The sequence below is a fragment of the Thunnus albacares genome, chromosome 5 (assembly GCF_914725855.1).
Source record: "Thunnus albacares chromosome 5, fThuAlb1.1, whole genome shotgun sequence".
NCBI classification, from domain to species: domain Eukaryota; kingdom Metazoa; phylum Chordata; class Actinopteri; order Scombriformes; family Scombridae; genus Thunnus; species Thunnus albacares.
In genome coordinates, this window is record NC_058110.1 from 1,142,013 (window position 1) to 1,157,406 (window position 15,394).

Below are 15,394 nucleotides of genomic sequence, written 5' to 3' on the forward strand. Positions count from 1 at the left end.
AGTGCAGAGTTAATCATTTAATACGTTTTCCCATTGAAATGTCAGATTAAACATTAAATATCTTCTGGCTCTGTTGAATCCTCAGAGTATCTCTAACTAAATGTGGATTTATTCTTTTATAGTTTAGCTTGTACATGTCAGGGTCGTTCTTCATTATAGAAGTCATCATCATAATGATCTAAAACCATAATAATATCAACATTCTTTCATTATAAATCTAAGAAAGTAAGTCAAATGAGTTCATTTTTGGGGTTCAATAAGCTGAAGGACTTGTTGCTGTGGTAACAGGTCCAGGTTTTGACTCATGTCAAATCATAAACACTCTGATCTGGATCATGAACAGGAGCAGAACTGAAACAACTCAGTTCAACAGTAGTTTGACAGTGGTCACAGTAGTCGTTCCTTTTATATGTTTAGTTGACCAACGCTGTGGCGTTACGGCGTAAGATGAACATGGTTCAACTTTTTGGTGAAGCGACTGTTGTTGTTTTTTTTGTTTTTTTTCCCCTCAGAAGCATCTGCGTTGGTTTGCTCACTGCATCAACACTACGGAGTCACTGAGATGAACGTGGTCCTGAGATCTGAGTGTAGTAGTGAAAATATGTAACATGTGAATAACAGAAGCTACAACAGGAGATTTTATAATGATGCTACTCACTAATCACCATTTATTTGACACATCAATTAAAGGACCACGTCACTCTTTTAGCTCCACCATCTACTACACACACACACACACACACACACACACACACACACACACACACACACACACTCTCTGCTCATCGTCTGGTCCGCTGGTTGTTTATTCTGGACGAGTCACGAGCATTTGTGTCACAGCTTCAGTCATTTATGTCTTTGTCTGCTCTGTGGGTCAATCTGCTGTTTCATTGCTTCTCATGTTTTTTAATTGTTGTAAATCTGTTGTGATGTCATAAATCACGCTCATGGCTAAACGCTAAAAATCTGATTCTTGGTGAGAAACTCTGCACACGAGTCCGCAGTGAAACTCAAACACATAAATGTATATATAATAAAAGTATCAGTGAAGATGTGTTTGAGTGGAGACTTTCAGAAAGGCTGTGATATAACCTCATCTCTCCTTTTATCATCTTGAATCAATAAAAGATAAAACTCTGAATCTTTATTCACAGAAGAGCTGCAGACACACAGTTTGATGAGCAGCCTGCTGTTGTTACATTACAAAAGAATATGGAAGGAATGTCCTGTGAGAAAATGTGTAAATTTAGTATTATAATTATATATAATTATTATAATTAGTATTTAGGATTTTTACAGAAGGAAATTGAATCTATATATATCCCCCATTTTTTGTCTTTCTCTGACCTTTTGATTCGTGTCTCCTGCAGAGGTGCTAATGGACTCAACAACAGCAACGGCAGAACTGGGCTGGACCATCTACCCATCACAGGGGGTGAGTGGACTAAACCAAGACTCGAGGAATACGTTTTAAAACATGAAGCTAATATTCAGATACATAAGTGACAGCAGCTACGAGTCATTTTACCAGAAGACATGAACAGCTTTGGATGGATGGATGGAAACCTTCCACATCGATGTGTTTTAGTCAAATTAGCTTAAAATAAAAAGATTTAATCAACATTTTACTGTCAGTGGATCATCAGCAGTCTAGAGCTGCAACGATTAGTTGATTAATTGCCAACTATTTTGATAATCAATTAATCATTTTTGAGTCATTTTTGAAGAAAGAAAAAGAAAAGTCCAGATTCTCTGATTCGAGCTTCTTAAATGTGAATATTTTCTGGTTTCTTTGGTCTCTATGACAGCAAACTGAATATCTGTGAACATTTGATGACGTCATCTTGGACTTTGGGAAACACTGATCAATATTTTTCACCATTTTCTGACATTTTACAGCCCAAACAACCAATCAGTTAATCGAGAAAGTAATCAACATATTCACTGCTAATGAAAATGATCCTTAGTTGCAGCTGACAGCAGTTTATGAAATGATGCTGTGGTTCATCTTCTCGCTGTTTACAGATGTGAAGAAAAGAGTCTGAAAACAATCAATACAAAGTAAATTGTGTTAATTTAGTAATAATTGTATTAACTCTTTGAAATTGGTTGTTGCCTCCTGAAGTTTGCCTTGTACAACTTCCTGTTACGACAAAATGATGTGTACCAATTTCCTCTATCAACTGCCAACAGTGGTCACCATCATCATCAGAGGACTGGTTCCAGTTTTTACAAGTCTAGATTCAAGCCATTCCTCCTGTGTTTACTGGTCATGAAACCACAGCCTACTCTCTGAGCAAAAATGTGTTTCCTCGCTTGTCTCATATGGAGCAAGAGGCAGCTAATTATGGACAGATAATCATTCTATCACACATATAGACAGATCAACTCAGTTCTCAACCTCTGGACTGTGACAGAAACCAGAGCAAGAATCATAACATTAATATACAGTACTGAACTGGGACACACATATGAAATATTCCTCTATATTTGAATAAAACATAATGAATTGCGTCTAAAATAGACCTTTTTTAAAAATATATGTGTATGATCTATATGTTCTGCATACAGGACAATCTATGCAGTACATACATAAATAATCAGTGTTAAGATATGACTATTATATAAGATATATGGTAATTTAATGTGAGTGTTCATGACTCAGATCTGAAATATCCACTGGCTGCTGTGTTCATGTTAATGTGTTAATAAGTGACCTCATGTGAGCTCAAACACCTTCCAACCTTTACTGATGACACACAGCTAACGAGGCTTTAAGGAAAGGAACTGAGCTTTATTACAAAAAGATGAAACAATAGCAGCTCGTCCTCTTTAATCTCATAAACTCATCTGTTCCACAAGAACTATAAGGTTGTGAAATCAGGCGGATACTCTGTCTTGTGCTCCAGGTGTGATAGAGGATCCTCAGACTCACAAAAAACCAACCAGCACACAGCAGAGACAACATCCTTCATTACTATTGTAAAATCATTTTCTTATCAATAAGCATATTTTCTCACTCTGTTATCTGTTTTAGTGACTTAATTATACTTTTTGTTTTCTTAATGCATGTTTGGACAGTTTTTATGTCTTTATTTGTTTAAAGAAACAGAAATTTGACGTGCAAACACGTGTGTGTGTGTGTGTGTGTGTGTGTGTGTGTGTGTGTGTGTGTGTGTGTGTGTGTGTGTGTGTGTGTGTGTGTGTGTGTGTGTGTGTGTACTGAGGAACCTGTGCATCCTTATTGTATGATGTTCATGTGAGTCATGTAGGAATATTAATACTTTATTAATAAGGGTAATCTTTAATGTCTGGAGGAAACATTAAACCCTGAATTTAATTCTGAATGTGATCAGTGAATCAGTCTCAGTCTGAGCTCAGTTTACTGTTTACTGAGCTCAAAGAAACCACATCACCTTCTCAGGATAGATGAAGACAATTATTAATATCAACATAAGACAATAAAGAGGAAAGAATAATAAGGCCTTTAAATGCTAATAAAAGAAATTAATAAAGAAAATGATTTATTTTGTGTGACATTTGTGTGACTGAGGCTAACAGAATGCTGAGGGGAAGATAATTTAACTTCTTCTAATTTTAACGTTATTCGACATCAACCCTTGATCATAAAGTCATGTTGACCACAGAGCCTGACATTCATGAGTGTGTGACTGATAGACAAGCTACATTAATGTGGAATTTATGTTCTGCTTTAATGGTTTTATTTCACTTTTATGAGACAAAAGCTTTAAGGATGATGACTCTTTTCTCCTTGGATTAATAATTCCCAATAGGACAAGTGTGAAAGTCTGTTGTATCTTCAAAAACAGCTGTTGGAAAAAGGGAAGAGGGTTGTTTTACAATCAGGGTAGTTTTACATTTGCACCATTTGGTAGTTGTTTAAAATGGAGGACTTGTTACTTTTAAGAAGAACTGCTACTGTAGTTTTTGTACATGTTTTGTGTGTCACTGGATCAATTTTTTGTTGTTGTTTTTGTTTTCTTCGTCTGTCTTTTAGTGGGAAGAAGTTAGCGGCTATAATGAAAACATGAACACCATCCGAACATATCAGGTGTGTAATGTCTTCGATAGCAGCCAGAACAACTGGGTACGCACCAAATACATCCGTCGGCGTGGTGCTCAGCGCATCCACGTCCAGATGAAGTTCTCAGTACGTGACTGCAGTTCCATCCCCAATGTCCCCGGCTCCTGCAAAGAGACCTTCAACCTGTACTACTATGAGTCTGACTCAGACACAGCCACTAAAACGTCCCCACCTTGGATGGAGAACCCCTGGGTGAAAGTGGACACTATAGCGGCTGATGAGAGCTTCTCTCAGGTTGACCTCGGGGGCCGCATCATGAAGATCAACAGTGAAGTCCGGAGTTTTGGACCTGTTTCACGCAATGGCTTCTACCTCGCTTTCCAGGATTATGGCGCCTGTATGTCACTCATCGCTGTTCGCGTCTTCTACAGGAAATGTCCCAGTGTGATCCAGAATGGTGCCATTTTTCCTGAGACTCTGTCCGGAGCAGAGAGCACCTCCCTGGTGGCAGCCAGAGGGGTATGTGTTCCCAACGGGGAGGAGGTCGATGTACCCATCAAGCTGTATTGTAACGGTGATGGGGAGTGGATGGTACCCATCGGGCGCTGCATGTGCAAAGGGGGGTACGAGGCGGTGGAGAACGGTACAGTCTGCAGAGGTAAGAAGCTACGACTTTAAGACACTTGTTCTTAGTTTTTGTTGTTTTTTTTGTCACAGCAGTTATGTGTCGTCTTAGAGGTGCTGCTTACCTTCTTGTCTCAGAAGCAGAACATTGTATTTAGTCAGCTGAAAGGTTGTAATAACCATTATCGTGCAGTTTTAGCCACACTAGCATCATGGCTCCAGGGATGATAATGTTGGCAGTTTGGTCCACCCACCATTTTGGTGACCTGTCAGCAACATAATTTTACTAAGCATGAATGTGTTTTTTGGCCCCATTTTGTTCAATCACAGATTGTCCAGAACAAGCAAAGTCCATTGCTTCAGGCGTCAAGATGTTTGATTTGTTTTTCAAGTATTGTCAAAAGTTATTGACTTCCCCAGCCTAGAGTTTCACCCCGAGGTCCTAAACTGCTCATCTTCAGGTGGCCGCTGCTTCATTTGATTATGCAGATTATAAGTGGAAATTTGTTTGACCTTACAACAAAGGACACTGCTGTCCTCTAGCTGCAGTAGCTAAAGGGAAGAAACTCAAGTGTAAACTGTGTGCTTAATTTTATGAAATAAGTAGTGTTGATTGAATTATGGCATCTTAAAAAAACTAACAAATGTAGACATGTAAACAGTATTATATTAAAATGCAGTCTGGATTTGATGTTTCAGGCTGTGAGCTGGACGGGTATTTTCTGAGATGTGCAATGATTCTGATTCACTTGTATTCGGGCCTTCCAGACCTTGTCCTGTGTCTGCCAGCTGGGCACATTTCCCTGGTATTAAAGTCCTCTATCTGATTCGTATCATTAATCCTGATCAGGTTCTTCACTGTGTCTTGGCTGAGTGACGACTTCACATGTGACAAGATCTTTTTTGTACAGAGAAACCTCTTTGACACACAGCAGAGAACAATACTTCATTAGAGGGTCAAAAACTCTTCAGCCAGGGCTCATTTATCCCTGCAATACTTTGTGGGATTAAGCTTTGTGGCTGAATGAAGAACTGCTGCTGATGTAGGAATGTAAAGTTCAATGACACATGTGGTCCAGGATGTGATAGCACCCTCTCTTTAAGAAGTGTGTGTTTCTTTCTGTATTGTGTAAGCATCATGTCTACTAGTTAGTCTCATTTGCATGGTGTATATTTAATTTAATGTCTTTAAAGCATTATGAGGCTAAAGCTGTTGCTGTGTTTGATGTGTACAGTTGCCGTGGTAACAAATGTAGTTCATGTCTATGAGTTTAGTGGAAAAGTTACAAACATTGTGTAAAAATTCACATGTTACGAAACATAAAATTTTGGAGCCATCCAGTTGTTTTTCTGAAACTCTGTTTTGGAAACAGCGCTTGTTACTGTCGCTCACTTTGCTGTCGCTCACTTTGCTGTCGCTCACTTTGCATTTTATGGCCAAAACTGTGTTCTTTACTGCAGAGCAGCTGATCATTCAGAAGATGGATCACTAGAATCCTGTTCACTGTCTGGGTTTATTGTTAATGTTACATGTTAGTTTACCTTTTTATAAATGTTGAGGTGCTGGCCTGCACATCTTTCATGGTTTCTTCCATCTGCTTGATGTTGGTGAACATATTGGTGTTGTTCTTCTTTCTTCTTTTTCTTCAGTTTCTTAACATATGGTGTCTTTAACTATTGTATATGGTATCTGTTTATCGTGTATACATACTAAAATCACTAAAAGAAAAGCAAGGATGTTTTCAAAAGTAATGCTATGAATAGTTTGTATTTATCAGCTAACTTTAAACAAAATTGAGTAAACAGCAGAAACTTAAAGTAAATCAATATCTACTGTGAGCAGCTTTGTCTTTAAAACAGCAGCAGTTCTCAGTGTTTCAGGTTCTCGGCGGGTCGGTTGTTCCTGCATCTTGGAGAAGTTGCCAGTTCTTCTTCTGCCTCTTCATGTTAATCCCAGACTGACTCCATCAGATGATCAGAGACCATCTGCTGCTGGGCTCCTTGTTCTTCTTGTTGCTGAAGATGGTTCTTTATGACTCTGGCTGGATGTTTGAGTTTGTTGTCATGCTGCAGATGACCAGACGCCTCCCTGATGGAGGTTTAGGTCAGCAATCAAATTTAACCAAATGTGTGGCATTGACCAACTTAACTCCTTTGTACAAAAGGTCAGATTTCCTTGAGTTGTGTCTCTTCCATTGAAGAATGCACTCAGATGACACTCGTTCAAGTAACTCAATCATCACTTGATGCTAGGATCAAGTGCTAGCTAAACTGGCTTACTTACCAGAGTGTTGGATAGATGATGTGGATGTGACTGGGAGCTGTGGGCGGAAGACACCAACACGTATTTATGGCTTTGGCTGTCACTGTGGCTCTCTTCAGGGGGCTTACTTGCTTTACCTTGCTTTGATTGTATAGTGTGTTTTTTAGTTTTGCAATTTTTTAATCACATGACTTGGGTGGTCACTTCATCTGCTATCATTTCTTTCTTTTTGTAGATGTATTATGACTTGTAAAGCACTTTGTGACTAATGTCTACAAAAAGCGCTACACAAATAAATTTTACTTACCTACTTACTGCTGGTGTTTTTCACCACAGGCTTTTCCCTACATGACTGGGTATCCCAGAATGCATTTGCCGCAGCAGGTGATGCACCGTATTTGGTGACCCATTAGATTCTGTGACCTGCAGTGTTGGTTAGGTTGGTTTAGGCAGGAGGAGTGAGATGAATATCAGGGCAGGTCACCAAATGTGATGGGTCACAAATACACCTGCAGCGATGGCATCATGGCAGAGATTAAATTGCACCAGGCTAAAATATGATGTATTCTCACTGTTAATATGTCACTTAATTAAGTTTTAACATTTTCTCAGATGATCTGAAACTGAGGTGGAAACATTTTTTTCAACAGAGTTGGAGTTACAAGAGGAAAAGTATGATTGCCCTTTGTCCTTAAGCCTGGAACATATGACTTTTAACATCTGGTTGTCAGATCTAAGGGTTCTCGGTGCAGAAAAAGGGTTTAACAGATCTGAAATGTAAAGTGAAGCCAGACCATAGGGAATGGAGAGTAACCAACAGAATCATAAATTGAATTCTGAAACAAATAGGTAGCGTACTTCAGCCAGGACTGGAGAGATATGTTCTCTACATGTAGTGTTTTTAAGAAGTCTTGCTGCATTCTGTACCAACTGTAGATGGGCAACTACTGCATCATTCAGACAAGTAAATAGTGAATTGTCGTAATCTAGGTAATGATGGTGTTCAACTATGTTTTTTGGGAGATTTGGCTTAACTTTGGCATTATTTCTTATTTGTAAGGTTCTTGATGTGCTGATTGAAGTTAGCCAAAGTTTTATCACTTTAAAGTACCTTTAAAGTGATAATGATACCAATAGAGTACTTCATTCTATGCCTTTTTTTTCTACTTCATCCTATACCCATCATGTGAATGATGCCACCACTATTTATTAAATGACTTTTCCAAATTGTACAAGGAAGTATTATCAACACAGACTGCTGCAGCTACAAAGCATATAGCGTTGTAGCTGCAGCAGTAGTGGGCCAATCGCAGTTTGCATTAAATCGAAGAAAAGGGTTCGAATGCAGGTATTGTTTGACTGGAGAAGTTTTAATACTACTTGATATTGGGTTATTTTGGTTGATACCTTAAAGGCATTGGCCGCTGATACCCTGTCTTAGGTAGGACACAGTTGTGAAGTGACAAAATAACATGGCCAAGGAGTCGTATGTACAAGCCGAACAAAATAGGGCCAAGGATTGAGTCTTGTGGGACCTCACATGACATGGGAGCCGGGGAAGAACTAAAGTTGTCAAGAGTGACTTTGATATTTTGATACTCTGTTTCAAAGCTGAAAACAAATTTAAAGCAGTTCCACCAAGGCCAACCCAGTCCCTAAGTCTACAAGTAAAATGATATAATCAACTGTATTGAAGGCTGCACTCAAATGAAAATAATGAGATTACCAGAGTCCACACTCATCTTCATCAAGATGTATTTTGTTACTTTGAGCGGTTGCATCCTTACTGTGGCTATTTCAAAAGCCAGATTGAAAATGATCAAATAACCGTTTCCTTCCATTAGTTTTAAAAGTTACTTAGGAACCACTTTTTCAATGATTGAAAAAATGACTTTGACTTTGAAACCAAAGTCAAAGTGGATAAAGGACAGTAGTTATGAGAGACTGTCGGATATAGGCCAGGTTTCTAAAGGAGAGGCAGGATGCAGGCTTGTAAAAATAGTCAGGGACCACGTCAGACAGGAGAGACTTGTTTACTTTGTTAAAAAGCCAAGGGGCAATGTCTCCAAAACTTCTTTGAACAATTTGGTGTTGAACACAACGTTGACCAAATCCCCAAGTGATTTACCGGGGCAAACTCATCTAACAGCGTGGGAGACGGCTCAGGGGAAGGTAGATGTGAAGCAGCAGGAGTAATTGATGCTTTTTTCAACAAAACACTTCAAGAACTTCTCACAGTCTTCTACAGAGCTGCCACAAACAGTAGCTAGGGTGGAGTTTAGATTGTTTAGGCTTCTTAGAGGCAACTAGATTGTAGAAGTAAGAGTCTCTCATTCTTTACCAATTAATTATAGGAAGATAGTCGCTGCCTCATGTGGAGCGGACGATTATGAATTTTTGACTTTGTTTTTCTTTGTAGTGAGCATTTCCCGTAATTTCCACTTGGTTCACTTTGTCAGCATGTCATTGTTTAAAAGGTGGGCTAGATTGTGATGTGGCCTGACCCAGTTAGAACAGTGACTTCATAACCATCAGATGCCTTTCTGTGTATTTTTTATCTGTACCATGCACTGTACTTTGTTTCACTGATGACTGGGCAACAAGATTCATTGTGTATTCAACTGTAACTTACCTGGGAAACCAAGACCTTAAAGGATTAGTTGAACACTTTTGAAAAATAATGCTACGATTAACACACGTTGTGTTTAATTTTTACACAAACAGAAAAGGAAAAACAATACTTTGTGGTTTTAAGGGAAGATACATTTTAGAACTATTTCTGGATGAACAACAGTCCTTTGCACTCTGACTGTGGGCAGCTTCCTGAAGTCTTATTGTCACAGTGAGGCCTACAGCTGGTACTGTAGCTGGAGACACCATATAGAAGTCATAAATGGATGGATACACTGTTGTTCTTCAAGAAATGGTTCCATCATAATTTGCCCTAAAACCACAAACTGTAATTTTTACTTTTCTGTTTGTGTACAGATTAAATGAATTAGATGCATGTGAATCAGTGAACTTTTGAGGTGTTGGCTGGTGTATTTTTGAAATTTGGACAGAGCCAGGCTAGCTGTTTCCCCCCGCTTCCAGTGTTTATGCTAATCTAGGCTAACCACATCCTGACTCCAGCTGTTGACACAAGGATATGAGACTGATGTTTTCATCTCACTCTTTAATGTATATGTTTCCCAAAATGTTGAACTATTCCTTTGGACCTTTGCAGTTTTATTCAGTGATGAAGCATGACTTAACTTCTGGATTGCAGTCAGGCCTCAATAATCTGTAGGTAAAGAAACAAAGATCGTATTGACCGTAAACTGTCGATGAGGATGTGGCTCCTGTGGACAAACAGTCGCTTGTAGATATTGAATATCTGTCAGGTCAGAATCAACTGAAACAAATCAACTCAGCTATTTGAAAATTGATCAGTCTTCCGGCAAACAGACCAAACAGAAAACTACAGCTGATAGCCACCTAACTGCTGGCATGCACATACAGTAGCTAATAATTAATCAGTAGTTAGTATTTCTATTAAAAATAACATAGCAGGAAAACATTGATTCTATAATTTTCCCATTATAAATGTGTTTGATCAGTTGCACCATATGCTTAGAATGAAAACTGAGATCAGGTACTGCAAAGTTTTGCTTTGCTTAGCAGCGGGGGTTTCAACCCACGGCCTGCTGCTTGCATAGAAGATAGAGGAAAACGCGCATACAGTAATGGGGATAATAAATGATTCACAAGACTGAACAGCCATGGGAAAAAATACATGCAATGTTCGACCACATATGCTCATCAAAGGGTTCTGTCCAGTTTTGCTTGTACAGAAGCGTCGCCCTAAATACTTATGAGGTCTAACACCTCACTGTCCCTCCCAAGCGGGTAGCTCCAGGTCTGAAAAATGAAGCCAATGTAGAAGTACCTTAAGTACCTGCATTCTTTCTAATGGCCAGCAGGGGGCGACTCCACTGGCTGCAAAAAGAAGTTTGATTGTATTGAAGTCTATGAGAAAATGATCCACTTGATTTATTACCTCAGTAAACAGTTTACTAATGAGTTTATGATTTCGATTGCTAGTATCAAGTCTTCTTTAATGCATCATGATGTTCATTTTGTAAATTATGGTCCCATTTAGAGTAAAATAGACAATAAAGCAGGGTATGCTTTAGGGCGTGGCTCCCTCGCAATTGACAAGTCGCTACCATGGTGACAATGTTGATAACGTAACGTAACCATGGTTTCTACACTTCTCCACTGGTAGTTTGGGGGGGTCATTATCCTGCTGGAAGACTCATGACCTGTGACTAAGACACAGCTTTCTGACACTGGGCTGTATGTTGTGCTACAATATGCCTTGATAGTCTTCTGATTTCATTGTGCTGCACAGATTCAAGGCACCCAGTGCCTGAGGCAGCAAAGCAACCCCAAAACATTACTGAGCCTCCTCCATATTTCATGGTAGGCATAGTGTTCTTTTCTTTGAAGGCTTCATTTTTTCTTCTGTAAACATAGGGTTGGTGTGATTTACCAAAAAGCTATAATTTTGTTTCATCTGTCCAAAGCACATTCTCCCAGAGGGACTGTGGCTTGCCAACATGCATGTTGGCAAAGTCCAGTCTGGCTTTTTTGTGTCTCCCTCTCAGAAGTGGGGTCTTCTTGGGTCTTCTACCATGGAGCCCATTTTCATTCAGACAGCGACGGATGTTGCGACTTGAAACTATTGTACCTTGAACTTGAAGATCGGCTTGGATCTGTTTGAAGTTTTCTTTGGTTCTTTCTCGACCATTTGAGCAATCCTTGTGTGCAATCTCGGGCCAATTTTCCTCTTGCAACCACGTCCAGAGATGTTGGCTACAGCTCCATGGGCCTCAAACCTCTTAATAATATTGGCAACAGTGGTCACAGGAACATCAAGCTCTTTGGAGATGGTCTTGTAACCTTTACGTTGACCATGCTTGGCTATTACTCAGCTGATCTGATGGAAGTGGGGAGATTGCTCCAAAGTCTGGGTGCCAGCAAAAGCATAGTTGCCTTTGGTTTTTAGTTTGGCACGTGGTATGGCCAACAGGTTTTGGTTGGAAGACCTAAATGACTGCTCGGTAGTGTAAAGGCTTAGTAGCTCGGAAATGTAGGCAGGAGCTAAACCGTGTAGGGCCTAATAAGTGATTAAAAGAATCTCAAGTCAATCCTGAGCTTCACTGGCAGCGAATGCAGTGAGGCTAAAACAAGAGTGATGTGAGATCTACGGCCCGTCCTAGTTAATAGTCTAGCTGCTGCATTTTGTATGAGCTGAAGACATGACAGGGCAGCTTGGCTAAGGCAAGTGAAAAGGGAATTGCAGTAATCGAGGCGGGAAAAAATGTAGGTATGAATGATATGTTCTAAGTCAAAGGCCGACAATAATGGTCTGATTTTTGCAATGTTCCTAAGTTGAAAAAAGCAGGATTGAAAAAAATTTATTGACATGGTGTGAAATTTCAATTTAGGGTCAAATATAACACCAAGATTCCTGGCATTAGTTTTAACATAGGGGGCAAGTGGGCCAATATGCTGAATGATGCCTTTAGCAGTATTTTCAGGGCCAAAAATGAGAAGCTCAGATTTGTCAGAATTAAGCATGAATTCAGTTATTTTCACAACTTTTTTGTTTTATTCCACCGCAAACCAAACATAGACATGCATTAATAATAAAATATCCTCTCATTTCAGCACTGTTCAGGGCAAATGGTGCATTATTTTAATAAAATGCAGGGGTATCCATAATTTCAGCCATGTCTGTATATGTATATTGTATATAAAGTCACCGTAGTACAGGTGGCATCTGCCATTATACATTTACAAAGGAACAAAAAATGATGGAAAACAAAACATTGATAGTACAGATTTCTTTCTTTCTCATCTTATGTAAAGAGTACAGAGAGTCTCCTCTGCTCCACATGCATAACATGTTTTTTGTCCCTGTGGACAGCAGAACTGACAGCATCTGAAGGAGGCCCAGTACATGTCACTTCAATCAGCTGACCTTTATGAGATGCACATGTCAGTGCTATTATGACTAAACATATGCTCTGTGGGGGGAAATGTAGAGATGTACTAGTAGAGCTCAGACACAGTATTTTAGAATCTGACCAATACTGATGTTCCTGATGCTGAATCTGCCAGCAGCCAATATGATATCAAGTTGACACTACTGATTGATTTCATCAGATCCTTTGTTTCTTTTTTCTGTATATCATGCATTTCCTCGCTAAGCTTATTGTTCTCATATCTTCTTTCTTTTGTCTGTCTGTCCTCCTTCTTCTCTTCTTCTTCTCTGTGCACCTTGTATCTTCTCCTCTGCTGTCTGTCCAGCTTGTGTATCAGGCTTCTTCAAGGCTGCACAGGGAGACCACAGATGTCTGCAGTGCCCCATCAACAGCAGAACTACCAGTGAGGGAGCTACTAACTGTGTTTGCCGCAACAGCTACTACCGCTCTGACTCCGACCCTCCACAGATGCCCTGTACTAGTATGTATACGCCAGCAGATAAAAACACTTATCCATCTCTGCAGTGCACAAACATTACAAAGCATCAGGCTGTTTGAATTTATGTCAACGTAGCTAGCTTACTCTTACAGCAAGCAGTAGAGTTTTATGTTGTTGTTCTAAGCATGATGTCATGCAGATAATTTCCATGATAAATCCTTTGTAACTCATGAATATTGAGGTAATTTATGTTTTTGTTGTGACTGAGACTGAACTAGGAAGGCCAAACAGGCCTTATGTAAAAATCTGTCTTTAAGTTGCACTGTGACAGCAGGTATAGCGAGGTATCTCACACATATTTCTCCCTAGCAATATCCTCCTGCTCTTCCTGGTTAATCTTGAGGTGTTCCCAACCCAGTCTCTCAGTCTGTGTTCTGGGTCTGCCCTATGGTCTCCACCTAGTTGAACTGCCCAGAAATCTTCCAGAGAGAGGCATGCTAATCAGATACCCAAACCACCATAAGTGACTACTGTCAAGGAGCAGCGGTTCTGTGCTGAGCTCATTCTAGATGGGATCACCCTTAGAGACAGAGTGAGGAGTCCAGTTTGGACCAGGAGTCTTTCGGTCATTACCCAAAGCTCATGACCATAGTTGAGGGTTGGAATGTAGATTGACTGGCAAATGGAGAACTTCACTTCCAGACTCAGCTCCTTCTTCACCTCAGCAAGCTGGTACAGGGCCGTTTCTGGTCACTTTGGTGTCATCACCAGACGTCCACTGGCTCCCCTGAGTGGACTGATCTTTTCATTAGAATATTTTATGACAATCTTAATAATTTTGTAATGCTTTTATTATTTTAAATGTAACTTTATTCAACGTCACTCAAAATCAGTTCTGTGTCATATCATCAACATAATCTGTCAAATAGTACCTTTTCATGCACACTAGTCCCTGTTATGTCTTATTCTGGTTTTAATCATGTTCAGGGTAGATATAAAACATCACCTTTTTATTCATATCCCTGTATGATTCTAACATTATCAGGATACTGATGGTCTGTGCAGGAATGTCTTTGATATTCCACACAGCCTCTCGTCACACCATGAAAATCACAAATAGAATATGTGACCAAACACAAGCCAGACGGAGCCCAACACAAACTGAGAACATGCTTGAGAATGTGCACGCAGCTCATGGTAGCAACTCTAGTAATATACTCCCAAAGCACCAACCCACTAGTCACCCTGAGGGACACGGTCATATGCCCCCAAATCTACAAAGCACTTGTAGACTGGATGGTCAACTCCATGACATCTGCAGTATCCTTGTAATGGTAAAGTTCAAAAGTGAAGAGAGAAATAAAACACGGACAGGAGAGGTCAAGAAACCACAGGCTGATACAATAAGAACTTAAGAAAAAATAGAACATGATCTGGCAAAATACAAAGAAAATATAGAATATGAAAAAGATAATCTTGACAAATTCTTTGTGATCTAAAGATAACACATTTGTTTCTCTGGTCTCACAATAAGAAATCATTATTCCCTTATCTGGATTTAACAAGAATACAAAATATGAGAAATGTTAACATGGATCTGGACCTCTCTGGCCTTCTGTACTGAACAGACAAACACTGTTAGACCATCACCTGCAAAATCATTAAGTCCCCCTACATTCATTCATTTTAACAAGATAAATTATTAGTATTATTATTTTATATACATCTTAAAACATGTCTGGAGGGGATCTTTAAACTTCAACATCAAAAGAAAATTGGAAGGGAAAAATACTTTAGTTTCAGAACACCACGGCAACAAGATGTAGAGTAACGTTACCTTACATTGGTCATCTATGTATCACGTTACAAACCCAGACAAGACAGGCAGCTCTAGAGGGGGAAAGTAGAGAATAATGAAGAATACATTTTGCAAACCTTCAGTACTATTACACATATGATTTCTTAAGTACAGTACCAGTATTCTCTCTCTC

At 39.4% G+C, this 15,394-nt stretch overlaps 1 protein-coding gene across 1 annotated transcript in view; it reads left to right on the top strand.

Annotated features, from left to right (window-relative positions):
• ephb2a (eph receptor B2a) overlaps positions 1–15,394 on the top strand; it is a 45,882-nt gene that overhangs the window by 19,470 nt on the left and 11,018 nt on the right. The window contains exons 2-4 of the mRNA XM_044352945.1: positions 1,371–1,435; positions 4,019–4,703; positions 13,290–13,445. Coding sequence (XP_044208880.1) covers positions 1,371–1,435; positions 4,019–4,703; positions 13,290–13,445 — 906 coding nt within the window. The remainder of the gene's footprint in view (positions 1–1,370; positions 1,436–4,018; positions 4,704–13,289; positions 13,446–15,394) is intronic.